The 26,966-nt window shown below is 53.9% G+C and overlaps 8 protein-coding genes and 1 non-coding gene across 9 annotated transcripts; 5 read left to right on the forward strand and 4 right to left on the reverse strand.

The window, feature by feature from the left end:
• Positions 1-82: 82 nt before the first annotated feature.
• CYME_CME011T lies at positions 83-1,316 on the forward strand. Its single transcript, XR_002461239.1, has one exon. It is a non-coding gene; the product is annotated as a hypothetical transcript (transcript).
• Positions 1,293-3,311, reverse strand: CYME_CME012C (Na+/glucose co-transporter; the record flags this gene model as incomplete). The annotated part of the gene is made up of 1 exon (XM_005535479.1): positions 1,293-3,311. One exon carries the CDS (start codon positions 3,309-3,311, stop codon positions 1,293-1,295), a length of 2,019 nt encoding a protein of 672 aa, XP_005535536.1.
• Positions 3,312-6,965: 3,654 nt separating this feature from the next.
• On the forward strand, positions 6,966-7,829 carry CYME_CME013C (hypothetical protein, conserved; the record flags this gene model as incomplete). Its single annotated transcript, XM_005535480.1, has 1 exon — positions 6,966-7,829. One exon carries the CDS (start codon positions 6,966-6,968, stop codon positions 7,827-7,829), a length of 864 nt encoding a protein of 287 aa, XP_005535537.1.
• Positions 7,830-8,531: 702 nt separating this feature from the next.
• On the reverse strand, positions 8,532-8,798 carry CYME_CME014C (hypothetical protein; the record flags this gene model as incomplete). The annotated part of the gene is made up of 1 exon (XM_005535481.1): positions 8,532-8,798. The coding sequence occupies one exon, from the start codon at positions 8,796-8,798 to the stop codon at positions 8,532-8,534; it is 267 nt and encodes an 88-aa protein (XP_005535538.1).
• A 940-nt stretch (positions 8,799-9,738) lies between these two features.
• CYME_CME015C (methionine--tRNA ligase, chloroplast or mitochondrial) lies at positions 9,739-11,541 on the forward strand (the record flags this gene model as incomplete). The annotated part of the gene is made up of 1 exon (XM_005535482.1): positions 9,739-11,541. One exon carries the CDS (start codon positions 9,739-9,741, stop codon positions 11,539-11,541), a length of 1,803 nt encoding a protein of 600 aa, XP_005535539.1.
• Positions 11,542-13,147: 1,606 nt separating this feature from the next.
• CYME_CME016C (signal recognition particle receptor alpha subunit) lies at positions 13,148-15,142 on the reverse strand (the record flags this gene model as incomplete). The annotated part of the gene is made up of 1 exon (XM_005535483.1): positions 13,148-15,142. One exon carries the CDS (start codon positions 15,140-15,142, stop codon positions 13,148-13,150), a length of 1,995 nt encoding a protein of 664 aa, XP_005535540.1.
• A 1,884-nt stretch (positions 15,143-17,026) lies between these two features.
• CYME_CME017C (unknown dehydrogenase, conserved) lies at positions 17,027-18,175 on the reverse strand (the record flags this gene model as incomplete). Its single annotated transcript, XM_005535484.1, has 1 exon — positions 17,027-18,175. The coding sequence occupies one exon, from the start codon at positions 18,173-18,175 to the stop codon at positions 17,027-17,029; it is 1,149 nt and encodes a 382-aa protein (XP_005535541.1).
• An 814-nt stretch (positions 18,176-18,989) lies between these two features.
• CYME_CME018C (hypothetical protein, conserved) lies at positions 18,990-20,123 on the forward strand (the record flags this gene model as incomplete). Its single annotated transcript, XM_005535485.1, has 1 exon — positions 18,990-20,123. One exon carries the CDS (start codon positions 18,990-18,992, stop codon positions 20,121-20,123), a length of 1,134 nt encoding a protein of 377 aa, XP_005535542.1.
• A 4,140-nt stretch (positions 20,124-24,263) lies between these two features.
• Positions 24,264-26,570, forward strand: CYME_CME019C (dynamin-related protein involved in mitochondrial division CmDnm1/DRP3; the record flags this gene model as incomplete). The annotated part of the gene is made up of 1 exon (XM_005535486.1): positions 24,264-26,570. The coding sequence occupies one exon, from the start codon at positions 24,264-24,266 to the stop codon at positions 26,568-26,570; it is 2,307 nt and encodes a 768-aa protein (XP_005535543.1).
• Positions 26,571-26,966: the final 396 nt, after the last annotated feature.

Here is a 26,966-nt window from a genome sequence, read left to right on the forward strand (position 1 = left end):
CAATTCTGTACAAGATTGCTTTCCCGCTCTAGGGTGAGCGGTGGTACGTCGAAAAGTTTCCCATGTTTTCTATCGGATCCTTATAGTGACAAGGTTTCGCGAGCAGGACAAAGCTGCCGGTCTTTCGCTCCGTGCCCCCCCGCTGGCGGGTGCTAGAGTGAGACCTCAGCTGCTTGTCCGTAACAAAGCACATTCTGGGACTAGGAGCAGGCTGCTGCGTCTGGGCGTCGGTCTGGTTGTGGTGGACTCCCAGTGTAACGCTTCGCGCTGCCGCAGGTGGCACGTCTGTCCGCAAAGCCTACAGACTACCAGAATAGTGACGAATCCCGATCCCGTTTGGGATCAGCCTCAGCTCGAGCCGACGCTTTCAGTTGTATGGCAAAGCCGTTCTGTCTCCGTTCTGCATCCGCCCGGCCGTATGGGCGCTATGGCGGGTGCAGTAAGGCAGGCGCTCGGCGCACGATAGAACGTTCGGAACGACCATCTCATCCGAGAGGATGTAATGGAGCTTACAGGTAGAGAGCGGCATAATGGACGCTTTCCCGAAAGCGATTACCTATCGCGCAAGCTGATAGCCGTGGCCAAAGTAAACGTATTTTCAAAACAAATGAGTGGGACCGTCTATACGCCTCCAGCGCTTGTCCGTAGCGACAGAAGCGTGCCACCACGCTACCCAGGGCAGCGCCCGGAAAGCATGTGGTGGAAATATGGGAACACGTGACCACTGTCAAGTCACAGCTGAGACGGGCGCACCGGTGCAGTAGAGAACGAAGATGAAAATTGCCAACGAAGCGTAAATCCTGACGACAGTCTGCGCATTCAATGCGTCGACTATAGCTAGAAGGAGCGGAATCGGGACGTTTACGCTTCTAGCAAATCCATTGAATGATGTCAACAGAGCTCGAGGACCACTAAAGACCGGCATGATTAAAAGCGGGAACCAGACAGTGGAAAAAGAGAGCAGCCGCAGATAACGCTCACAGAGTCTGGTATTGATGACAGTGGGAACGACCCAAAACTCAGTGAACACGCCCGAGTGAGAACACCCGTACCATTTTATTCTGATATAGAAGTAGAGCGATTGTCGTCAACTCCCGCGGCACGACGGGGCGAAATCGTCTTCCGTGTGCATCTGGGTCACGACTCGTCTCATCTTCTATGAACCTACCGTGCATCTTTTGCATCACAAGTCGATGCATTAGCGAGGAAAATGTTTCGGCTGATACTAGCGTCGTCAATCCCGAGGCGACAGCGTAATGGGTGCCTGCCGTCCGCCGTTTCGGCCAATAGCCTCATCGAAACTGAATATAAAAGGCTAGTATTTCTGCCACAAGAACCACGGATAACACGTCGAGTGCCGCCGATGTTAAGCGCGATGGCGCAGCGCTCGAAAACGTCTCTTGTGCAGCTGAGAACTCGCCTTGCGGGCTAAAGAGCGGCTCTTGACTAGCCGCCTCTCCAGCGAGGAGGGTATCTCTCGAGGCTACCCGCTTCATAGACGGCGCCGTATGCTCGGGGTCCACCGAAAAAGCCTCGTCTGAGTTTTCCGTCCCTGAAAATGACTCGATCTCAAGCTCGACTGTCTGCTGCCTAGCAGCCGGATCGGAGCTGCTCGGCTCGTCAGCCACGTAGCGTGACGCTCCTACAACCTGTTTCGAAGACGCTTCACCGATTTGGTTCCCTGCTGTGGTTCGTACGTGCGAGCCTGACGCACCTGCCTCTTGGAAGAGCAGCCCTAGCTGCTGCTCCGATGGCGGTTCGGTGAACAGACTCACTGTGACTAGAAGCAAACTGCTGAAAACCCAGGAGAAAATTGCGAAATACAGAAAGTTACTCTGAAAGAAGATTTTGCCAAGAGCGCCGAGGGGTGCCTCTCGGTGCGCCAAACGCAGCGCGACCTCGACAACGAAGCGCACCAGCCCGAGTGCGCCACCAACAAGCAGCGTGCAGAGCGCACCAGTCGCAGTTGCCCGTCGCCAGGCAATACCAGCCACGAATACAACAGCGATCGGTGGAGCGATGTAGCTGATCACGGACTGGATGTAGAAGTAGAGCTCCTCGCCCATGCCTTCCACGATCGGAATCCAGGCGAGACTGAAGGCACACAATACGATATTCGCGATTCTACCCAGCAATACAAGCGTCTTGTCCGAGAGCCGACTTAAGCCGCAGCATTCGATGACAAAGTCATACACAACTACGGTTGAAGTGCTGTTAAAGGTTGACGCAAGCGACGACATGAGTGCTGCCAGCATAGCACTGACCATCAAACCAAGCAGGCCGTGGGGTAAAAGTCGTGCCACTGCCGTCGGATAGGCTTGATTTGGGTTCGCAGCTACTTCCGGAAATAACAGGAATGCACACAAACCAGGAATCACCATCATAAAGGGTACCAACGTCTTCAAGAATCCGCACAAGAGACTTCCGCCACGTGCGTGCGCTTCCGATTTCGCGGAGAGGACGCGTTGCACCACAACTTGGTCCGTGCACCAGTAGAAAACTTCCAAGGCAGGCAGGCCAAAGATGATTCCTGGCCAGGGGTATTCGACCCAGGGAGTCGTCGACGAGGGCCATTGCAAGAGATCCAACATTTGTCGCCGATTCTGCGCTGCGAGCAGCTCAGAAAGGCCGGCCAGGCTCCCAACAGCCTGGAGACTTCTGACTGCCAGCGCAAGCCCGCCGGCGAGTAAAACGAACGCTTGCAGAACTTCAGTCCATATCACTGCCCGCAGACCGCCCAAGCTCGTGTAGAGTGTCGTCAATACTAGGATCATGATCAGAGAAAACCATACAGGCCAACCGAGCAGCACCCGCAGAATGATCGCCCCAGAGTACAACGTTGCACTGACTTTGGTCAAAATAGCCATCATGATCGTTGCTAGGGCATGGTACCGCCGAGCGCCCGCTGCGTATCGCAGTTCAAGAAACTTGGGAACCGTGTGCAGGCTGTTGCGGAGGTAGAATGGCGCAAAGACCCTTCCGAGCACAACGCCCACGAAGATAGACGCCATCCACTCAAAAGATGCCACCGCAAGACCGGATGTCGCCCCTGCAGCTGCTAAAGCAATAAAGTGCTCGCTTCCTATGTTAGACATAAATAGGGAAGCACCTACTGCGAAAAAAGTCGTTGAACGGCCTGCAAGGAAGAACATTTCAGAGGCTGGCTTACTCTGAGTACCTGACCCAGCGCGAGAACTTTTCCGAGTCGAAAGCCAGATTGCCAGAACCAGTGCACTAAAATAGACAATAACCAGCACCCAGTCGAGCGTGTTCAACGCAACCGCGGTGTTCGCGGGTGCTGTGGACGCCATGCGTGCGAGTCGTCGACAGCTGCTGGCTGTCTCTTGCTGTGAATCTTACAAATTTAGTCTTTCCAGAAACACGCTTTTGACCTCCCAATACGTAAAAACGGGACCAGGGCGAGCATGCACGGTTCGTATTCTGACAAGTCCGTAGAGCGCGCCCAACTCTAGCGAGTAACCCTGCAGTAGAGCTGTCAGAGAGAATGGCGGGCCCGCAACACCCTCCGGGGCACTCACTGCACTGCTGCGCAGTGTCGCGATCATGGTCAAGAATGGATTGCGATCCATGATGGTTAATGAATACCCGATCGTAGACGCTTTCCAGCCTTTTTGACCGACTGACTGCTATCAGCTTCAGTTTATCCAGGTATGCTTCGATCATAAGAGGATGTTTCTCAAACATGGCTCGCGTCAGGTCCTCGGGTCTCTTCCTCAGCGCCACACATGGTTTGATGTTGACGGAGGCGTTGAAGTCTCGGTTAACGAACTCCTTGTGTGCATTGCTGCTGCTTGAACTGATCATTGCAAGGAGCGCTATACATCATGCTCTCTTCGCAACTACACTCTCGTCATCGTCCCGTCGCCCAAACACTTTTTCTCGTCCATATCCTCTCTCCTTCGTCGTCTTTTGCTCGTCTTCGCTCGATGATCTATGAGAAGAAGATTTTTCCATTTGTGTGTCGAACATGGTGATGGAGGCCCTCCAGGATCCCCGACTTCTATGTCCATACCTTTTCCTTCGATTTTTTATCTTTGAAAATGAACGCTCTTGTTTATGCGCATAGTTGAGGACCTTCCCGAAGAAAGAGAGACTTGCGCAAGCTCGACGACGTGTGCCCCGGTGTGTCACCGTGTGCTGAACGCTTCAGCGATTCGCCCAGTAGAGCGATCATCACACGTTCCACATTAGAAAGGAGTGCTTTGATAAGGCCGCGCCACGGTGCGTACGGAGGAATGAAAAGCTGCTCTCACCCCCGCAGAATTGGCACAGCTCGAACGCAACAGGAATGGTGAAATGCTACGTTTCCAATCGAAGGACATTGCCAGTCGTCACGGAAAAAGTCTTGAATGATTCGATAAAAAGAGTGCTGTTGTGTGAGCCTTCTCTATTTGTGAAACTGAGGAACCGAATGGAATCCAATGCAGCTGGAACAGATGATATCCTCGTTCTTTTCGAGCTCTATCGTACATACAACGCGCTCCTTCTCCTCGAATAACCGTGTACGTTCTGGTCGTTTTTCTCCGAGGAAAGTCTCATCTACTTGCAAAACAAATCAAAGTCGCTGTGCTTCATGCCATTCGCGAGGCTCCAGGAGTGCTGCAGTTTCGTTTTCGGTGGAAGATGGCCATAGTTGAACTGAGACTCTTTTTGGCGAGTGTATCCCGGTGTTTTCAGGACCACACGAACAAGCTGTTGAGAAACAGAGAAGCCCATAGCGGCTACGATCTTCGCTTTTTGCTTTCCGTGAAAGTTGACCAACGGGTTGTTCTCTACCATTGGCTGCAAGCTGTCTCTACGAGTACCGGTTTGTGGCGCGAAGTGCATCTACTTTCTTTCGATGCTGCTGAACCATCTGAGTACTGTGGTATGACTGAGCTGAAGGAGCAATGCAGTCCTCTTTGCACTGTTCAGTAAAAAATATGTATACTTCAGGCAGTTCGTCTACCATCTTTCCAGCGCATTGTATCGTGATTGCGACCGCCTAATATACACCGCAGCCGGGTGGATAAAGATTGGGTTAAAAGACTCTGGCTAAGGAGGGCCGACGTACCCGGTACCAACCGGCGTAGGTCGTATGCCGGATGGTTGAACAAGTCACAGATGCTGAGCGATACAAGAGTACGCGGAAAATAAGATTCCAAGGGTTTTGTGAAATGTGGAAGCATCTCTATGACGAGAACTGACGCCATTTGCAACATTACTAGCATTCTTCGCGCGTTCGAATACGCTGGTTCTAGTCACGGGTACTGCACCAACACGAAAACCCGGTACGGTCCCGGGACGGAGCACTCCCAAATGGCACCGCTGTCGCTCGAGCGCGCCTCTGGCCATCGAGAGGCGAGGTCTCCATGACAAGCACCTAAGGCCAGACCAGATTAAAATGGGATGCTGAACAGCTCGAGTTGCCTGTGCCTTTCGATTTCTTTTACAGACCCTTTTAGTAGTAGAGCCTCGAAAATTCGAGGTATAGGAGTGAGGGTTTACGGACTCACAGCTAGTTTTCGGATTCTTGTTCGTCTAGTCTGAGCGGGTACTTTGGCGATTTAGAGTCGGAAATTGCTACAGAGTCAAGATGACTCACAATAGACTTGGACTAGTGCCAGAAAAGTAACCAATGACATCATCCAATTCACAAGTACAGACCACCACTGTTCTCTTCATAATAGATGTAGTGTGCTCATATTATATATTCTTTGTGTTCTCGATCTTTCTCTTACAGAGCAACTGGCTAGCGTACGAATGAGGTCGGCTGGATTGATGACGAAAAAACCTCGACGTCGTTTCTTGCTGAATTCTTCAAATGCTCGCGCCAAAAGTTTATGGGATGCGTCACTCCAAATCCTCGACTCTGTTCGGGAGAGAAATCCTCCTCGTTTCGTCGCCATTGACGAAGCTGAATTCGACGGCAACATGAGAAAACTCACGGGAGGTGCTCACAGAGACTTCGTTCTCTTCTATCTGCATGTAAAAGGGTCTTGGACTCGGATTTTAGTCATAGCAGTGATCGCTCCTGGAAGGGAATACCTCATCGCCCGGCAAGAAGGGACCGTAGCCGAATAGAAAAACAAGTTGTCGACTTGTTCTCCAGGCTAGATCCTGCTTCCAGTACTAGCTTGGTCAAGAACAACCTGGCATTCTACAAATACTTTATGGACTGGGGGAGCGTGCGCTTGTGCACGCAAAGCACGGAGTACTTGCCAACGGCACCGCCCAGACGGAGGCCATCGTCTTTGGGTATGGGGTGCGACGCAGAAACGGAGGACACCATCAAATGCAGACATCTGCATCCGGCAGGGGTATCTGTCGAGCGATAAAGCAAGTGCCGGCGGGCAACGCTCGGAGGAGGAGATATTGAGGACAAACTGTAACACCTGACCACAGGTAAGTGTCACCACGACAAAGGACACACCAGGGCTGTATGTGTAGAAGATGAAAATGGCAAGCGAAGCGAATATCGTATCTTCCGCCTGTTCATTCAGAGCGTCAGTAACAGCGAAAAGCAATGACCTTGAGAATGACACTGGTGTCAACATGCCTCGAGTTTTGACAACCAAACGGGAGCGAAAATGCAAACTGGTGTATTTGAAGCCTCAGATGATAGAGAGGAACGCGCAGCAGTCCCCGATAATGCCAGCAAAGGCTGGGCTCGATGAATGTGGTCAGATATCCAAACTTTCGCATATGCGCCCCTGTCAGGGGACGTTCCATTTTATGCTGAACTGAGTGTGAGTACCAGCGCGTGGCAGCGTACCACGCAGCACAACCAGTTTGGGCGTTTTCGGAGCACCACTGGTGCAAGCTTGAGCTTTCAAGCTTGTTGCACGCAATAGCGTCTTGCTGTATGCGCTGAGTTGCGGAGGATCGTTCAAAGCGCTGGGAGCACGACGTGCAAGCGAAACTGAAAGCTCGCCGGGTGGAGAACGTTTCTGGAGCTGTTCGCTATGTTTGCACAGCTGGTGATGGGACCGGCCGGTTCGGGCAAGTCCACGTACTGCCATGCTCTGCAGCAACACGGTGAGATCGTCGGCCAACTGGTGCACGTAGTGAACCTTGACCCTGCTGCCGAGCGTTTCGAGTACAAGCCTGTTGCGGATATTCGGGATCTTATCACTGTCACAGACGTTGCGGAAGAACTTAGTCTAGGCCCGAACGGATCCCTAGTCTACTGCATGGAGTACTTGCTTGAAGATCAAGACTGGTTAGAGCAAGTTCTCTCTGAGACAGCAGAGGACGACTACCTGGTTTTTGATATGCCGGGTCAGATAGAACTGTATACGCATTTCGAGTGCGTTCGGCAGTTCGTTTACGTCCTCCAGAGCCAGTTCAGCATGCGTGTATGCAGCATATTCCTTCTTGATGCACAGTTTCTCGCCGATGCATCAAAATTTTTCGCGGGCTCGCTTACCGCCATGGCAGCAATGCTGCATCTCGGGTTGCCACACCTTAACGTCCTCAGCAAAGCGGACCTGCTGCGACACAGGATCGAGCATCGCGATAACACGCTGGAGCCTTTGTCCTCGGACGCTGAGGCACCCAACTCTGACGAGGCACTTGATGAGTTCCTGGAGCGCTTCCTCAATCCTGATATACAGTCGCTTGTTTCGGAGCTCAGTGAACAGATGGATACACGGTACCGAGCTCTCAATGAACGGATAGGTGCCTTGCTAGAAGACTACGCAATCGTACAATTCGTTCCTTACTCTGCCACTGATGAAGACAGCATCGGTGAATTGCTGCTGCGTGCGAATCTGCTGCTCCAATACGATGATGATCGTGACGTTCGAATTCATCCCGAACTCGACTAGGATTGGCGGACTGCAATCCGGTTGAGGATTTGCTCACTGTGCACCATTGCCGACTGCATATAGATGACGAGCCCCAGTCTTATGAAGACAAATGGTGCAAGCAGGCTTTCGGTCATAAAAATGGTTTCTTGGGCACTGGCAGCGAGCCTACGATTCTCGCTTAACGAACGAACGGCATGCATCCGATTTCAGTCGAAGCGCTATACATTGGTGGATGTGTTGTGCACCGGTGCGGGTAAAGCGCCATCCTGCATCGACAGATGAGCTGTACGTCTCGCAAAAAGCGTGCAGTATGGCATCGCCGGTTGAGATGTATGCCTCGCAGCTGACGCGCTGTATATTCTCAGGGATGCTGTATCCTGCTCTAAGGGAATTGCCACTTCGTCGTCCGTCCCTTTACAAGTTGCCAGCCGCGCTCACAACAGGAGCGAATGGGACATATTCCCTCGACAACTGCTGACTGCGAAACGCGAGCCTGAGGTTGGTGTCGAACCTGAGAAACACCGCTCCGCTTTAGTTCTACTTGTGTAACCAGATTTCCGCGTGTATCCTTTCAATTAGCCACATGTCTGGCTTCTGCAGTACGTCTGGCCAGCCGCAGGAAGCCCCACGTCGCTACCTCAACCGATCAGCGTTCTCGCTTCCTACACGCCACCGCGCAAGCGACCTTTCACGAGGATCGTTCACAGGGACGGTTCGTACCTACCCGCGCAAAATTGTGCGCAGAGAGAAAAAAAGCATACCTAGCGATAACGAGGTCAACAAAGCCGCAGTCGCCCCGTGTCCAGAAAACCAGGTACCGCTATTCAAGGGCTGCGCGCTCGGCAGAGAGCTGTACTCGAGCGTAATCCTTTTCTTTCGCCGCTCCTTTACCCAAATTCCGCGAAAAGTTTTCCAGTTGAAAACTTTGGGACGGTGATTCCGCCCAAAGTATGCACGAGCAACCAAAGAAGACTGCTTCGTGCTCATGAACGACTTTGGAGACAAAGCGCCAGCTCCTAGCGAAGCACCCACACAGCGCTAACGAATAGTTGAGCACTGCGCGTTCCTGTTGTTGCTAACGTCACCTGCACAGGATGCAGGCTCGTTTATGCCTCGAGCTGACACTCGCAGATGCATCACATGCCATACACTGCCTTCGTGCGAGGCCTGCGACGTGTCCAGCATCTACAAGGTTGCACGACGGATGAAGTCTCCATTCCATACGGGAATACTCCACAGGGCATCCGCGAATGCTGCCCAGCATCCCTAGCTATGCGGGATGCAGTTTGTCTCCATTCCATACGGGAATTCTCCACAGGGCATCCGCGAATGCTGCCCAGCATCCCTAGTTGTGCGGGATGCAGTTTGTCTCCATTCCATACGGGAATTCTAGACACGAAGTCATAGAACACAGGAATGTCAGTCTACGACCTGTGACCTCTATTCTGGTATCGGGTATTATCCGCACGAACCGGGCACTCGCACTGGATGCATCCAACGCCCGCCTCGAACTTGGAGCTTAAACCCAAAAGAGTCCAGCAAAGCGATTCTGTTTGTGTACAGCGGCATAGCAGGCACTGACGGCAAGCTCAGCGTCCAGAGGATCGTACAAACTGGTTCAAACTCCAGTTGGAAGCATGGGTGATAGTCGTTGTTGGACCTGGGTGGTTTGGTGCGCCATCATCGACGCCCTCCTGGATACCGACTCCATCTCAACCATCCGATACCCCAAGCAAACACGAAAGGCACTCGATCCGTCGACCTGTGTACAAGAGCAGCGCACTGTGACGTGAACGCCACCACCGCGCTCGTGTACAAAAGTTGCTACTAGTCTCGAGCAGCTTCGCGTCTCCGGGTGCGCTGCGGCTGACCCCGTTTCTATTTCAACCAAGACGATCTAGACAAACTTAATATAGACTGGAGGAAAATGCGACGGAAGGCGACCAGCTGGAGTCCGATTTTGGCGTACGGCGTGTCCCTGACGGGCACAGAGCGTTGGTCTGCAGCACCGCGCACCTCAGTACAACTGCTTGGCGCTTTCCTCAGCTGGAGAGGTGCTCCAGACGGGTGCCGCTGTCGGCAATCTGGATCCAAAAACGTGCGCTGGTTAAAGGCAAGTGTGAGGCAGCGGCATCAGCCGTCGGGGGCCGAAGCGCGTCCGGCTCAGCCACTCGTTATCACGACGCCCTTGTTTTACGTCAACGCGGCTCCTCACATGGGAAGTGCTTACCCTACTATGGCCTGCGATGCGTTGGCTCGATACCACCGAATGCAGGGGCGTGCAGTGCGTTTTATAACGGGTACTGATGAGCACGGTGAGAAAATTGCACAGGCAGCTGCGGCTGCGGGTCGCACACCGCAAGAACACTGCGACCTTGTTTCCGGGGAGTTCAGGGCGCTTTGGGCGAAGCTCAACATCTCATATGATCGATTTATTAGGACAACATCGGCGAACCATGCAGCCATGGTCATGACATTCATGGAACGAGTGTTGCAGCGGGGAGACATCTACAAGGCAAGCTACGAGGGACTCTACTGTACCGGCTGTGAGGAGTACAAAGACCCCAAGGAGCTCGTGGAGGACACCCAGTGTCCACTGCATCTCAAGCGCTGCGAACAGCGAGCGGAGGAAAACTACTTCTTCCGTCTATCGCGATATCAGGCCCAGGTTGAGGCACTGCTGGCAAACGACGACTTTATGCGACCGGCCGAGCGCCGCAACGAGGTGCTCTCCTGGGTCCGCGAAGGTCTCCGCGATTTCAGCGTCTCGAGAGCCAAGAACCCCTGGGGTATCCCAATGCCGAACGATGCGAGCCAAACTATCTATGTATGGTTTGATGCGCTGCTCGGCTACCTGACTGCGCTCTTCGATGAAGATGAACCGCCGCAGCTCGAAAAAGTCGAAGAACGCGGCTGGCCGGCGCACGTTCACGTCCTCGGAAAGGACATTACGCGTTTTCACGCGTGTTACTGGCCTGCCATGCTACATTCAGTAGGACTGAACGCACCCCAGCAACTATTTAGTCATGGATTTCTCACCAAGGATGGCATGAAAATGGGCAAATCCCTCGGAAACACCCTCGATCCTCATGCCCTGGTGGATGAATTCAACGCTGATGCAGTGCGATACTACTTCCTGCGTGGTATCGAGTTTGGTCGCGACGGTGATTTCTCGCGCGATCGCTTCATCCAGATAGTGAATGCTGAACTAGCGAATAGTGTTGGCAACCTTCTCAATCGAACGCTGAACCTTCTGAAACGACACAACAATCTATCATTGCCGGTTGTAGCACCAAGTGCGCATCCCTTGGCAGACCTTACCCGAACGTGCACCGCTGAAGCAGCAGCTGCATACGAGAAACTGGACTTCTCAGGAGCAGCCGAAGCGCTCATGCGTATCGCCTCGGAAGCGAACAGCTTCATCGATCACGAAGCACCATGGACCAAACTACGCAATCCAGAGACCAAGTCCGAAGCTTTTGCTGTTCTCGCCGTTATTCTCGAAGCCGTGCGAGTCCTTGGTGTTGCGTTGTGGCCACTGATCCCCGAGACCAGTGAGCGCATGCTGCGCGCGCTCTGCTACCCTGTAGCGGGGCCAGGCGAGGTAGCGAGCACAGCAGCGGCATTCGTGCCTTCGTGGCATGACACCGAGTGGAACGCCCGCAGAGACCTGTTGCAGCCTGGTGTGCGTTTTCGCACCCCAGAGCCAGTGTTTCCCCGTCTAGAATAGGATTCGTAAAGCGTGTCGGCGGATTAGGCACTGACACTGCTGCATCTTGTCTGGTGTTTGAATGCGTTTGAAATGCGACACACGTTGAAGACCCGCTGCGCGCGCATGGAACAGACTCGGACGCTAAACAAGTAGCAGACAATAAGACACGTTTTCGCAGAGGCATTGGAACTCTGCTGTGCATCCATAGCATCTGTTGAGAAACATGACGAGGAGCAGGCATTGAACACCCTGTTTGCAGACAGAAGCTGGTACGCGTGCGACGCAGCATTGACCTAGTGTGTTCGTTGCGCGGGCGCTCGTAGCAGTGGAACTTTTCGCATTTTTACCGGAGTACTGGTAAAGTAGCACACACATCCCCTGTTCTTCTGGGAGATATTCGAAGACGCCGGTGAAATCGTTCGACACCAAAGACCCCGAGAAGTACCGTTCTTCGTGATGAGCTGCACCCTGCTCTAGGAAATGGTACCGTGGAGATTGTTTTTCTCACCAACGTAAAACTAGAATTGTAGGACGAATTCCGATGGAAACCGCGCCTCTGACACATTTGACAAGGCATGCGGTCTAGCAAAGAAAATGCTGTGAACACGCACGCCTTCCAAAGCGTGATGATAGGTTTGCTCTTATTCATTTTTCTTTGATTCTGGACTGTTGAACTGCAGCGGCAAATGCTTCATATATGTTAATGCATTAACCTGGAAGAAAAGATGCGTTTCGAGCATCTTGAACAGCGCCAGCTTCACCAAAGTACTGCTAATTTTTAAACAGCTTGTCTCATTGCCCTCGAAGCAGGGTACTTGCCGGGTTTTCTGCGCAATCAACGGCAAGACGTAAAGTTTAGATGCGCAAAGGAGCTCGCGTTTCCTCGTAGAGTCCGAGCAGACCTCTCACATCAGGGCGTCGAGCATGCGTCCTTTTTGATCCTCAAAACCATCCGAGGCTTGCAAGCGTCGTCTACTCGAGTTGCACTGCACTGCACTGCACTGCGCTGCACTTTATCCACGTCAAAATAGGCGGTTCTCTCTGGTCTCTGATGGAAAACTTGAAACAGACGCTTCCAGATTCGCACTTGTTGCCAGGTATGATACTGGGGGAATCGTGCACCTGCCGTCACGCTTTCGGATGCTTCAGCGCTGTCGGTTGCCAGGGATACGACCACCCCCGCCCCCTGTCGTCTCCGGTTCAGGGGATATCCTCGTCACCGCTTTCGCAGGCACTTGCGCGTCCCGTGAACAACGCCGGGAGAATGCGCTGCCAGACTCAGGTAGTGCTGGCGTCCTGCAACCGGACACCAGTTCATAATGATGCCACGACTTGCCTCAGATGCGCACCAGAGACCCAGTGGAGCCATGTGCCACTGATTTGCTTTCCGTTTCATAGAGTCAGCGGACATCGTCTCGGTGTACCCTGGCGCCAAAGAGGTACCTTCTACGTATGGGGTACGGCGACAGCGACAAGAAGGAGAATCATGCCCGATCCGTAGATGCTCTTGTCAGCATCAAACGTGTTCTTTGTGTGGATTTCCGTGTCATTGCAGGGGCGGCACTTGCCCCCGCGGATGATCGTAAAGCGCCATAATATGCGCAAGGTGTAGGGCCCCGTGCATTCAGCGTACAAGCGCTTTGACAAGTTTCGGGATGTTGACGGGTTCCAGGTCATGGTAGGTCTGGCCAGTGCCCACAAAGACAATCGGTATCGAGGTCGTGTACATCATCGTGACAGCGGCACCGACTTTCTCGTCGACGGCATCAAACTTGGTCAGAATAATGCCATCAATGAGGCGAGGTTTGCCACCGCTGCCCTGCTGATACCTGAGCAACGCCTGATTGAACTTGACCAGCTGGTCGATGGCCTCGTTCCCGACCAGAGCCTCGCCTACGAAGAACAAGCGCTCAGGAGCTGCTCGCTGCACCAATGCAGCTAATGCTTTCATGAGCGGCTCATTGTCTTGCATGCGACCGGCGGTGTCAATGAGGACGACATCCCGCTGCTCCTGCTCGGCTTGGGAGATGGCAGCCGCAGCTACAGACGATGGATCCTTACCGTAGCCTCGTTCATAAAGTGGAATATTCAGGCAGCGCGCATGAATCCGAAGCTGCTCAATGGCGCCAGCGCGAAAGGTGTCGCCTGCTGCCAGGAGCAAGCGCAGATTGTGTTGTAAGAGAAGAAAGGCGATCTTCGCGAGCGTCGTTGATTTTCCGACACCGTTGACTCCAGTAAAGACGATCACAAAAGGACGACGAATACTAGCTCGTTGTCGATGCTGTTCAATAGCTAGAACAAGATCCTGCGTTCCGTGCAGAGGCTGCAGCACTCGTTGGAGCGCATCCTCGACCGCAGCGCGAACCATGCGATGCACGGTAAGCGCATCCAAAGTTCGATTCTCAAGCGAAGCCTCAACCGACTGGGTGAGCTTCTCTGCCACAGTTGGAGCAACATTCCGTGCAATGAGACGGTCCCGGAAATACTGAAGAGGCTTTTCAAGATCGGCACGGGTTAATGGCCTCGAACCAGCGAGCCGACCGAGGGTTCTCCAGAGATTCCCGCTGCCTCTTGCGCCATCTGCTCCCACGTCGCGCTCCATGTCATTGTTTGTAGCTTCCTCATCTGTGGTTAAGTTTTCGAAAATAGACGCGCGAGGCTGTGTCTCGAGGTAGGCGGCGCGAGCGCGCCCCACATCATCGGCGCTACCCAGCGGACAGCTCGCCTCCCCGGAGAGGTCCAGAGCAGCGAGTTCCTCGGCAGTCGGGATGCTATCATCCCAACGGCGTCCAGCCGCTAGTTTGGTATGTTTCTTCGGCGGACGTCGCTGTTCAGGACGTGCTGAGTGCCGCTGAATGCTCCCTCGTGACAGCTTCTTCGCTTGGTTGCTCGGGTGTGTACTCGTTTCGAGCGCTGCTGCTTCCACGGGTATGGATGCATTCATCAAGGGCTCGGCATTCGACCGTATCGGCACGTCATCATCTGCAAGCGTATCCTTGATGCTGCCAGCATGTCCCGGTGCATGCACGTCGGGTGCGTCAGTAGTCGGTGCAGACAAGCTCGAAGGTACGGCGCTCTGTGAATCTTCGAGAGTTTGCACAGAGGACCTTGTATTAGCGGCTGGTGTAGGGCTCGAAACGCGCCCCCGCTGGAGGGCCGCCCCAACGTGAGCGTGCTCGTCTGCCGCGAACACTGCCCTTGTGTTACCGAGCTGGAGCGTTGCACGAGCACGATCAACAGTTTCAGCAAAGCTATCAAAGTCACTCTCGGTCGACCAGCGTCGACGCTGAAGCAAGCTTCCGTACGTTTGGCAGAAACTCGAACGGCAGCACTCAAGAAACTGCTCCAGTAGGTGCAGCTCGAGCGTACTGGGGGCCTCTGCTGCAAACACCAGTTGAAACTGGTTCGCTGCCCGCCAGGCTACGAGATGCTGCTTGCGTAGCTGTGCGATTCGGGCTCCAGCTTTCTCGGCAAGCAGCACAGTGCGGACAAGGTCGCGGAGGACGCTCTCGGGCTGTGCGCTTGTGTGCTGGTCGTCGGTTCCCGCATCGCTCGCTTCGCTAAGGTCACGAAAGAAAAGAACAAGTCCTCCCAGATGAAAAATACAGAACCAGTTCATTGCGGAGAAGCTTGTCTACTGGGTCTTGCTATAGCGGAACGCACTCATTCAGCGCTTTCCGTCCCTTGGTATCCGAAGCCGACCCAAGTGTCATCGTGTACGCGATGTTTCGTAAACCTCGCCGCGGTAGCCCGCGGATCATGTACCGTTGCCTGGCCTCAGGATGGAGCGAGTTCGAAACGAAAACAGTTGCCTGCAAAAATATTAAAGAAAAAATGTGCCTGGTGGTGTCAGAATCCAACAATTTTGGAACTAGAAAATAGTTTTCTGAAAAGATGTTGACAGAAAAAGTGCCTGGTGGTGTCAGAATCCAACAATTTTGAAACTAGAAAACAGTTGTCTGAAAAGATGTTGACAGAAAAAGTGCCTGGTGGTGTCAGAATCCAACAATTTTGGAACTAGAAAATAGTTTTCTGAAAAGATGTTGACAGAAAAAGTGCCTGGTGGTGTCAGAATCCAACAATTTTGAAACTAGAAAACAGTTGTCTGAAAAGATGTTGACAGCAAAAGTGCCTGGTGGTGTCAGAATCCAACAATTTTGAAACTAGAAAATAGTTTTCTGAAAAGATGTTGACAGAAAAAGTGCCTGGTGGTGTCAGAATCCAACAATTTTGAAACTAGAAAACAGTTGTCTGAAAAGATGTTGACAGAAAAAGTGCCTGGTGGTGTCAGAATCCAACAATTTTGAAACTAGAAAACAGTTGTCTGAAAAGATGTTGACAGAAAAAGTGCCAGTAAGTGTCAGAATCCAACAATTTTGGAACTAGAAAATAGTTTTCTGAAAAGATGTTGACAGCAAAAGTGCCTGGTGGTTTGTTCACATCGATGGTGCCTTCACGATTACAGGCTCACTCCGATGGACGTGGGCCTCTCGCACGCCAAAGCGAGTATAGTTGGCTCCGAGGCGTACCACGCGTTGAAAGGTTGGTATCGTGCTCAAATGAGCGCCCTATTGAACCAGTCCGTCTCTCGTCTATGTCAGAAACGACCGTCCAATGAAGCATTCTAAGACCCCCAGGAGTTTTCTCTGTAAAATCAGCACTCGGGAGCGGAATCCTTCGGTGCTGTATGCAGTCCTGACGTGCAGCGCCGCCGCCTGCGACAGATACTGCTGCTGCTGCTGCGCCAGTTTGCATATAAGCGCGAGGTATTCCACGGAAGGACTGCTTTTCGCTGTTCTTTACCTGTTGATTGTATCGCTGGTATGTGAAAGCGATGGTGCGGCTTCAAAAGCATCGGTGTGTCTACGGTTTTACGGGGGCAGGGGGTTCCACGCAGTCCAAGCGGCGCTCACAAACGGATCGGCGAGCGCTCTGGGTTCAGCAAGCTCGCGTTTGCTGTACAAAAAGAACGCCACTACAAAGCGGTGATCGTATTTCGAGAGAAAGAGGAAGCACCTGGATTCGATGCCGCGACTCGTAACAGTGCACAAGCGTATTTTGACAATGAAATGAGCATCGTAGATGACAGCATCGACGATATTTCAACGCACCATGGGATTCAGTGTGCAATCGGCGTGCCAAGAGGAGCGCCTAACAAAAGCATGCATCCACGGAACGTTCGTCAATGGTTGCGAGCACGCGCATAGGCTGCTCATGTGCCCCGAAAGAAGGCACAGGGCTAGAACGTGCAACAGGTGCAGCGCGAATTTGCCGCTACCCCTCATTCGCAGGAAACGACAAGCGGTGTGTCGGTACCCTGTATCGCACAACGAATACACATTTCGGAAGCAGAACAGGCCAACATAGCGCCTCTGCTGATGCATCAACAGGATTTGGAGAAAGCAGCACGCTGGCCTTTGTCTCTGAGCCGGGGGCTCACATCCGTATACCCCACCTGTCGTGCATTCCGCATTAGACACGATCTTGATGCATAGGTGGTGCATCAGGTCTCTGCACCAGCTACTCTCGCAGCGGATGACTCCGCTTTTGCGGAAATTTCGTCAATGCGCTGGCGAACTTTGCGGAGCAATTCCTCTGCATCTCGAACGTGATACGATGTATCCGAGAGCGGCAGGTGTTTGGGAACAATGTTGCGATCAAAATAGAGCATACCATCTTCTATGCGACTCCGCGGAACGCACGAGAGCCAGACGATGGTGTCTGCACCCTGATCCGCCGTTCGAAGACTACCTCTGAGGCGAGCATAGAATCCTGGCATAGCCTCCTGGACAAGGGGCGTTTCTGCCCATCCTGGGTGGCAGGCAACAAAAAGTACTTTGTCCGGTGATACGGTGCGGGCGTACTGTTCCACAATCGCAACCTGCTGTCGTTTGTTCTTAGCGTACTGGCGAGTGGCATCGAAACGCGCCCGATCACGCCACTCCAGATCTTTCGTCTCCAATCGTTCGGTCAACATACCGGCGCTCGTTACGAAAATAACTCTATGGTCTCCGCCGTCGCTTTGGAGCATCGACGGAAGCAAGAGGTCTGTGAGAAGCACAGGTCCCATGACGTTCGTCGCAAAGTTCACTTCGACGCCCTCGCTGGTCGCCTTCCACGGACTGGTCATCGCGCCTGCATTGTGCACGAGCACGTTCGGCGCTGGGAAACCGCGTTCCAAATAGTCTTGAACAAACCGTCTGATGCTGTGCGCCTCACTCACGTCCACGACGTGCAGATGAACGCGTTCCGCCGCTGACGTCGACACCGAAACCCCTGTAGCGGCACCAGTGCGCTCCGAGAGCTTCTGCACCAGCCGCATCTTGGCGGCTTCACCGCGCTCGCTGTTCCGGCAGAGCAGGTGCACTGTGGCTCCGCGTAGACCTAACGCCTCCGCAGCACAGTACCCGATACCGGAGTTCGCTCCAGTGATCAGCACGTGCTTGTCGTGCAGATCAACCGCCACATCCTCCGCTCGGAAGTATGCTCGCTGGTGCTTTTCGAAGCCACCGCGTGTATACGACCACGAGCCGTGTACCAGGAACTGAACCGCCTTTAGTGCGTACATGGCGTTGCGACGAAGGTTTGTGTTCAAAGCGACTCCAGCGAGGGTTGCTAGCGCTACCAGACGAGCACCCCGGGCAAGCACCATAAGCAGAGCGGGCAATACACACACTCCGTTCAGGGCTGCTGCGGAGGCGCCTGCGGTACTAGACACCGGCTGCCGCAGGGGCGCGCCCGGGCGAACAAGCCGGACACTGAACCTTGAAAAGGAGCGTGCAGCAGCGGTTAGCTGAGGACGCTCTTCTACAGACGCTTGCTGGATTGATTTGGGAACCGCTTGGTCACTTGCTTGCGCAGGAGGCGTTGTCGGTTCGTACTGTGGCAGCGTAGCGCGGTGTGGCACAGGACAACGACAACGACTTCGACGACGGAGTCGCGGCGAACACTTGCAGGACGCAGTGTGTGTCGTTGCCACGAGCGATTAGAGGCTTGCACGAGGCCAGCTGTTTTGCTGGACATAGATTGAACTAGACTGGGTCTGGTTTGTGCGTTGCCAAAGTTGCGTACACGTTGGCGACGTGCAGCGGCAGTGGTGCCGCAGACCTGGGCTGCCTGTGAGCTTTTGAGAGCACCACCACGCGCTACGCGTTTGACTCAGGGCAACGCTCTTGTCCGACATTGTCGAGCTAGACTGGAGGCTCGGAGAGAGACTAGAGGACGCCAGCGCGCGGTCGGCGCTCGACGCTGAGCTCTACTAGAGTACGATAGTGCAGAGCGCAATCGCAAGCACAGCCACCTGCTTTCTCTAGAACCGAGACATAGCAAGGAGAGGTGCAGCGAAACGAATACAAACGTCGAACACAGGGATCGGCGGACGCAACCTGGGAATTTTTCTGCGACAACTACCAGTCCAGAGCTTGAAATACTGGAGAGAAACTGCTGAGAGTTTTGAATACATCATCATGGCTGGAAAGAAAGCTGCAGCGCCTAAAGGCAAAGCTGCCGAAGAGAAGAAGAAGAAGATCGTAGAGGACAAGACTTTCGGAATGAAAAACAAGAACAAATCGAAAAAAGTGCAACGCTACGTCGAACAGGTCCAGAAGCAAGCGGAACAAATGGTTGGCGGCTCGCGAAAGGGCTCGCATCAGACCGAGCCTGCGCAGCGGCAGTCCCGGAAGGCAGCAGAGGCAGCCCGAGCGGCAGAACTGGCTCAGTACTTTCGGCCAGTTCCCGCGGGTCCAAAGGCGCAGCGTCAGAACGACAAGGTAGATCTCTACACGGATCTCCGGGAGCAGAAAGCAGCAACCTCGAACAGTCAACCAGCTCCGTCAGGAACAGAGATGGCCAGTTGGGATATGAAACAGCTGGAGGAGGTCATTCAACAGCGGCACGGATCACAGAATCAACGGAACGCTACGCAAATCGTCTGTCGATATTTTCTAGATGCGCTTGAGGCTGGTCGATACGGTTGGTTCTGGACGTGTCCAAATGGTGGCGACAAGTGCCCATATCGCCATGCACTGCCTCCTGGTTTCGTTCTGAAGCTGAAAAAGGCGAATGACGAGGGTGTGAATGATCAGACCGCGGCTTCTGAGGCTGCTGCCCTCGAGGACGAGATTGAGCGAGAGCGCGCACTCATCTCAACCTATACGCCGGTCACTTTGGAACGATTTCTCGAGTGGAAAGAGCGGAAGCGAAAGGAAAGAGAGGAGCGCGAGCAACGCAAACGGGATCAGGCGCTGAAACGCATGGGCACACAGGGCAATTCGAGTTACGTCAGGCACAAAGTGGCACTGGCGTATGGCCTTTCAGGCCGCGATCTTTTCGAATACCGGCCAGAGCTCTTCGTCGATGATGCAAATGCGGATGAGACCAAATACGAAGAACGCAACTATGAATCTAGCTCGGATTCTCTCTCCAATGCGAGCGACGACGAGGCGCTTCAGGAGACAACCGAGCGGCAAAGAGCAGAGCATACGGATCCCGCTTCCGAGCATCCCCATGATGCGCTCGCTCAACGCATGCAACAGACGCTGACGGTGTCGGAATCGCCACCGCGGGACGTTGTGGGAGACGCTTCGCTGTTTGGCGGATAGAGATTCCGTGCTTCAATATGCGGAAGCAGGTATCTCATCGTATGCGCTTTAGAATGCAGGGCATCGGTGGACGTTCACCTCAGAACGATGTATGCTGGATATTTGTGCCAGGGGCCCGTTTTTGTGACTTTTTCTTGTTCTCACAGGTATTCAAGAAAAGTAATGTGTCCTGTGAATTGGGGAAAGGTCGCGTAAAGACTGTATGGCGACACTGGTGGATTGCGAACAGGTACCTGACCCCTACCGGTCAGTTGCTCCACGATCAGCCGGTGCATGAATCACTCCTCGCGTTGTCCTTCTCATGAACGTGGTGCACCCAAAACGGAACTTGTAAGACTCCATCTTCACGACTCTGTTCTCATCAATCCATTTCACACATAGGATCCCTACGAAATACTACCGAGAAAGCAGCAGGGTGCGAGGTTCATTTGAAGTTGATTTGAACGGTGATGAAGATACTCGGATGGACGCAGAAAAAAAGCACGCCTCGACACGGGTGCGTCGCGCGCGGAACTCGTCATCCTCGAGTCGAATGGAGTCGCGATGGATGATCAGAGGCGGGGCAGATGTTCATTTCATTCAATGGAACGTCATTGGCGACCAACGAGGGACCTGACTACGGGAACTCAAAGACGCGCAACTCGCTGTTTGTCAGTCAGAGACAAGCGAGCATGCCGACACTTTTAGCCTTAGCTGCGATGCATCCGGACGCTCGTCTATAAATCACGAAATGGGCATGATCGTTTAACAATCAATACCTCAGTCGAAGCAGTGTGTGGTTTCGCTTCCCAGATTTCTCTGTCCTGTTCTTGAGCAATGACGATTCGCAACGCTCAGAGGTGGTCGCGGAGGACCCAGCGGAGACTGGTAGCGAGCGGCTGTTCGGGCCAGCGAATGCTGTCTAGCTCAGTCCAGTCAAAGGCGTAGGCGCTGTCGTCAAAGCGCCTAGTGTTCAGCAGAGGCACGATTCGCATTCTGGGCATTGTTCAGTTCCTGGATAGCCTGGCGGTCGGAAGGCTCGGTCAGCGATTGCTCGTCCAGACGATAGTATAGACGGGGCGCTGGTTTGCTGGTAAGCGAGCTCGCCTCCGACCGTAGCATGTGACTCCTGAACGTGATGCCTTTCGGAGCTCGCCCTGCGGCAACGAAGGTCACCTGGTCGCCAAGCGCTGCTCATGGACATGCCTCTTAGGCTAGACAGCAACAAAAACCCAAGTCTGGGAATTTGCAGCGTGAGCGGACGCCACCAACGCAGTTGAGGAAGCGGGTACAGCTCTGCTACTGGGGTGCAGGGGAGAAAACATCTCGGACCCTGGTCATGGACAAGGACTCTTCCGCATGTTTCAGCAACATGGCCTTCAACGGTTGCCTACCAGTTCATCTTGGCCGGCTATGGGAGCATATCTATTTTTAGCATTCGACGGGTCCCGACACCGCACCGTCAGGCCGCAGGAAACGGCGTATTTCGGATCCACTGCTCCGAACACTGCAGAGTACGTTGCATCGTTGTCTGAAAAAATCGGAACGAGTGCACGGGCATAGCACTGGCATCCACACAAAAGTTTGGGTCTCTTCCCAGTGCTATCAACATCAGGTGTTGAGGGCGTTCTCGGCAACCGCACGCTTTCCCTCTCTCTCCGTCTCTCTCGCGCTCTCTCTCGCTCGCTCTGATCTCCGGCTTCAATGGCGCAGATGGCTCTATTCCATATCGAGTCGTTGTCAGCGGTCGAAGGACGTTGAGGGCAGCTCGTAACTGCCGATCTCGCCGCACCCAGCTGTTGTCGACGCATTCAAACTGCAGGCGGACGCTGCGGACCAGGAAGCTCATTCGTAAACAGCCTCGACACGCCTTTTGCACCATAGACGCTTGGCTACGGTCACGTGTTCCCATGCGTTCACCGCACACCCGCATCCAACTCCTCGTCTGGCTCCTGCATTGCCTCCGCCTCCTCCGCCTTCCAGCGTCATCCAGTGGTGCCTGAACGCATGCTTCATCGCTCGATACATGACGCTGACCAGTTACCGACGTCTACCACGAATGTCATGCCTCATTATCGCGCTCGATGGCATACCCGACGAATCACGAGCATCTTCGGGGTGATCCGCTCCGCTCGTTTCTTGTGAGATGCAAGCGCAAGCACGCGCTGTTGTATTCGATAGAGGATTTGCAAAGCGCGATCTTGTCAATGGTAAAACAAGTACAACAAGCGAAATCCAGGCTGGAAAAGGCGTCGAAAAACTTCCAATCAATCTATGCTCCATTCGTGCAAAGCGGTACCGCGCTCCCCAATGAAGTTGATCCCTGCATCGCCTCCGGTCCGGGTATAAGACCATTTTCCATGCTAACAGAGGAGATGGGAGCCTCTGGCACCATATCCGCTCAAAAGCGTGCTGCTGCTGCTGCTGCTGCTGTAGAATGTTGTCTCGTCCATGCTCATAGAGAAAGACGATTTTCTGTATCGAAAGGAATCGATTATTTGACGCGCAAACTATACTGATTTTTCTGCATGAGCTCGTGAAAAAAGCCGTCAATGGATGAGGTCGAGCCCTTTTTCTCCGAAATCATAATACACAAAATGCTGCGCACACACGAGTTGCAACAGAAACATCCAATGTTAAGCAATATGTAGTTCGAGCATGCTACACGTAAGAAAAGGAGAAACGCGGATACTCGTACGTATCCATTGCATGATGATATCCACTACTGAACGAACCCTCGTTCTAGAGCGTCGCCAGCCATCCTGACTCAGATGACGTTACAAAAAATCCTGCAGCAAAGCGTCCGCGGCGCGACTCCGAACAGGCTCCTGAGAATCCTAAAACTGCACATGAACACGTAAGCCCTTTTTCCTGCAGTTCGAATGTCGGCGTTGTACATCTTATAATGGTTCGAAAAATCGAAAGGCAGGCAGAAGCCAGCAGTTCTGTGCTCTATTTTTATTTGGCGCGGATGTCGAGCGCATGGCAACCAGCGACGCATGACGTCTGCCGCGGGATCGAGGACCCTATCCGAAGAACCCCAGTTGCGCAGATCTAGTGGGCAGTTAGGAGCAAACGACCGCCGTTCCCTTCTAGATTCCTCCATTCTTTCAAAGCTGTCCAGACGAGCCTAGCCGATGCCAAGAGAGGCTTGAGCGATCCACAACAACCATGCGGATACCGCGGACGCCTTGCGAGGCCGTGACGGTGCCGCTACGCCTCAGCGGACTTCGACTAGAGACGAGGTTCGTTCAACAGGGAGATTCGGAGCTCGTCGTCGGCTTCGGACGCCAACTGGCATTACTGACAGCTTCGCTGCATGCAGCAGCGCGGACGGCCACACGAGAGGAACGCAGTGACCACAGCAAAACGGAGGCGCTGAGCACAGTCCGCCCCCGTTCACAGTCGCAGGAACATGTGTACAACGCTGTGGAGCGGCGCGAGCGACGCAGCGGCACGCACCACTGCGCAAGTACGCTGACCACTGTACAGACTGATGGGTACACTTCACAAAAACTCTCTGCATCGAATGTAGCGTCGTCCAAGTCTCGAAAATACTACCAAATACCGCCTCTATCCGATGGAAAACCAGGAGTGGTGTTGTTGGTACCCAGAGGACGCTGGAGCGGAGCATGCCACGCTTCCTCGGGTAGCGGGAGCCCCGTGTCACGCCCCTAGCATATGCAATATCCATGCATGAATGCTTGGATGCACGGATGCATGAATGCTTGGATGCACGGATGCTTGGATGCTTGGATGCACGGATGCTTGCATGCACGGATGCACGGATGCTTGGATGCACGGATGCTTGGATGCACGGATGCTTGCATGCACGGATGCATCACCGATCATCAAAAAAAACCACCACAGCACCAGAAGCTAAGGCATCGATGAAATCGGACACGCTGGCACTGGACCTGCGCGCCATCGGAGCGCGCTGCTGTCCGTGGGCGCCACCGGCGCCATGCGCGCGTGCACGGATCGCAGTGTGCCTTCGAAAGCGTTCGATGCAGGGCAGCGATCGCGCTGGTGTCCGCTTTAATGCTGTGTCCAGAATGTCCGAAACGGACGGTACGCCACCGTTCCCGGTGCTGCACGAAACGTTGACAACGAGGCTTGGCGCTCTGGGTACGCGTTGCTCGGGCGAACGCGACAGGCTTCATGGAGCGCCTAATACCTATCGTAAACAAACTTCAAGACCTCTTCGCCGAGACTGGGTTAGACAGCCCAATCGACCTGCCACAGATTATGGTGGTGGGCGCCCAGTCCTCGGGAAAGTCGAGCGTATTGGAGAACGTTGTAGGAGAGTCCATTTTTCCGCGTGGTACGGGTATTGTAACGCGCCGCCCCATCGTTGTTCAGCTTTACTGCACAGCGAGGGAGCGGTTGAATCAGTCGGGAGCCCCGGATAACATGTTTAACGAGGACGGAAGCTATGTGCTGTCGGATGGAGCGCCAACGGACCCCCGGTCGATTCCGCCGGGCGCGGAGAACCAGGCATATGCAGAGTTTCTGCACAAGCCCGGTGTGCGCTTCTACAACTTTGACGACGTGCGCGCAGAAATAGAACGAGAGACAGATCGCGTTACTGGAAAAAACAAGGGAATAAGCCCGAAAGCGATCAACCTGCGGGTGTACTCACCGCACGTGGTGAACCTCACCGTCGTCGACCTGCCCGGACTCACCAAGGTCCCGGTCGGAGACCAGCCGTCGGATATCGAGCGTCTCATTCGCGCTATGGTTTTGTCGTACATAGAGCGTCCCAACGCGATTATATTGGCTGTGCACCCGGCTACAATGGATCTCGCTACGAGCGATGCGTTGCAGATAGCGCGCCAGGCGGACCCAGAGGGGCGACGCACGCTGGGTGTCATCACCAAGCTCGACCTGATGGACAAAGGAACGGATGCCATGGAGATGCTGACCGGGAAGGTTATCCCTCTGAAACTGGGTTACATTGGGGTAATCTGTCGTGGGCCCGCAGACCTGCGAGCTGGTAAATCTATTCAACAGGCGCGAGAGGATGAAATCCGTTTCTTCCGCTCCCATCCGGTGTACAGACGTCTGCTGCCACAGCTGGGAACGAATACGTTAGCACGAACACTGTCAACGCTTCTTATGAAGCACATTCGTGACACGCTGCCGAGCATACGCCAGAAAATGTCGCAGCAGCTAGCAGAGTGGCGCAAGGAATTGCAGACGCTGGGACCTGCGTTTGAGGGCGCTGACGATCTCGGTGGCGCCCTCCTCAATGTTATCAATAGATACTCGTCGGAGTTTGCAAAATCGCTGGAGGGCAACTCACAGCAGACGGTGAATACCCAGGAGCTTTATGGCGGTGCGCGCATCAATTACATCTTCAACGACATTTACGCGAAGGAGCTGCAGTCGATGAATGCGTTCGAAGGCCTCACTCGCGAGGATATCCGCACAGCAATCCGCAACGCGACAGGTCATCGCAGCCCGCTTTTCGTACCAGAGCTCGCTTTTGAGCTGCTCGTCAAGAAACAAATTACCCACTTTGTCCCGCCGGCCTACTCCTGCGTTGACTTGGTCTACGACGAACTCGTGCGTCTCGCGCTGAACTGTGAAACAGAGTTGCTGCAACGCTATGAGAATCTGCGCTCCGAAATCTTGGCTTGCGCGCAAAACCTGTTACGCGAGTTGAAACAACCGTGTCTGGAGATGGTTCAAAACCTCATCGCCATGGAGACATCCTACATTTCCGTGAATCACAAGGATTTCATCGGCGGCAACAAAGCAATGAGTCAGCTTGTGCGCGCTCGCATGGAAGAGGAAGAGCGCCGAACTAGATCCGCGAAAGCTGCGAACAGTACGGACAACGCCGCGAATAGTGCACCGAAAGAGAGCAACGCAAACGACAATCGCATTCTTCAACCTCGCCGGCGAAACCAGGACGAAAATGCGAAGAAGAACGACGATGCCCGTCGCAAGGATGACAAGTCGCCGAACAAGACCGATGCGTCGAACGCCGAGAAGGACGCGCGCTCTGACCGGAACCCGCGCGGTGACCCAACGATGGACAACTTTTTCAATGAGGCGGACGAGGACGAGGAAGACGGCAACGAACGCCGGAACCGAGGCTTACACACGCTCCCGTCGGTGCCGGAACACCTCAAAGCAGGCGAAGTATCGAGCGACCGCGATCGGGATGATATCGAGCTCATCCAGACGCTTCTTGCGAGTTACTTCGATGTTGTGCGGGTCAATATGATGGATATGGTACCAAAGGCAATCATGAGCTTCCTGGTGCTCCGCGCCCGCGACCGGATGCAGTCGCGTCTGGTCGCTGATCTCTACAAACCCGAACGTATGAGCGAACTGCTCAACGAGTCAAGCGACGTAGCGGAGCGACGTGCAACCGCAAAACGAATGGTGGACCTTCTCCAGCGCGGTATGGCGGTGATTAACGAGGTTCGAGACGTTCACGTCAAAGAGGAGATTTAGTGCGCGTTCGTCACATATTCGAACGATTGTAAACCAGTTTTGCCTCAGGCATCCGGGAGCAGGATCTCAGCACAGCGTTCTGGACGATGCTGGTCGCGTTTTGCGAAAAGCGTATCCGCTGCAGCGAACGACTGCGAACGGCTCATGGATGCGTACGGTCATGCACGGGGGGCGCCCACAACGACACCCGCTCAGTGGTTTCGGGAAGGTGTTCTTGTTTTTTTCGTCTCCGAGTTTTGCGTTCGCACCGGGGCTGTCGACGCCACTGGGAGCATCCACGGCAGACTCGGCGCACGATGGAACATGAGAAACGCCCAGTATCTCCGAAGGGACCAGGGTTGATGGAATTCGGCAGTATGCCATGGAATGATGGACGCTTTCTCGGTCGCTTATAGC

This window comes from Cyanidioschyzon merolae, chromosome 5 (assembly GCF_000091205.1).
Source record: "Cyanidioschyzon merolae strain 10D DNA, chromosome 5, complete genome".
Taxonomy (NCBI): Eukaryota; Rhodophyta; class Bangiophyceae; order Cyanidiales; family Cyanidiaceae; genus Cyanidioschyzon; species Cyanidioschyzon merolae.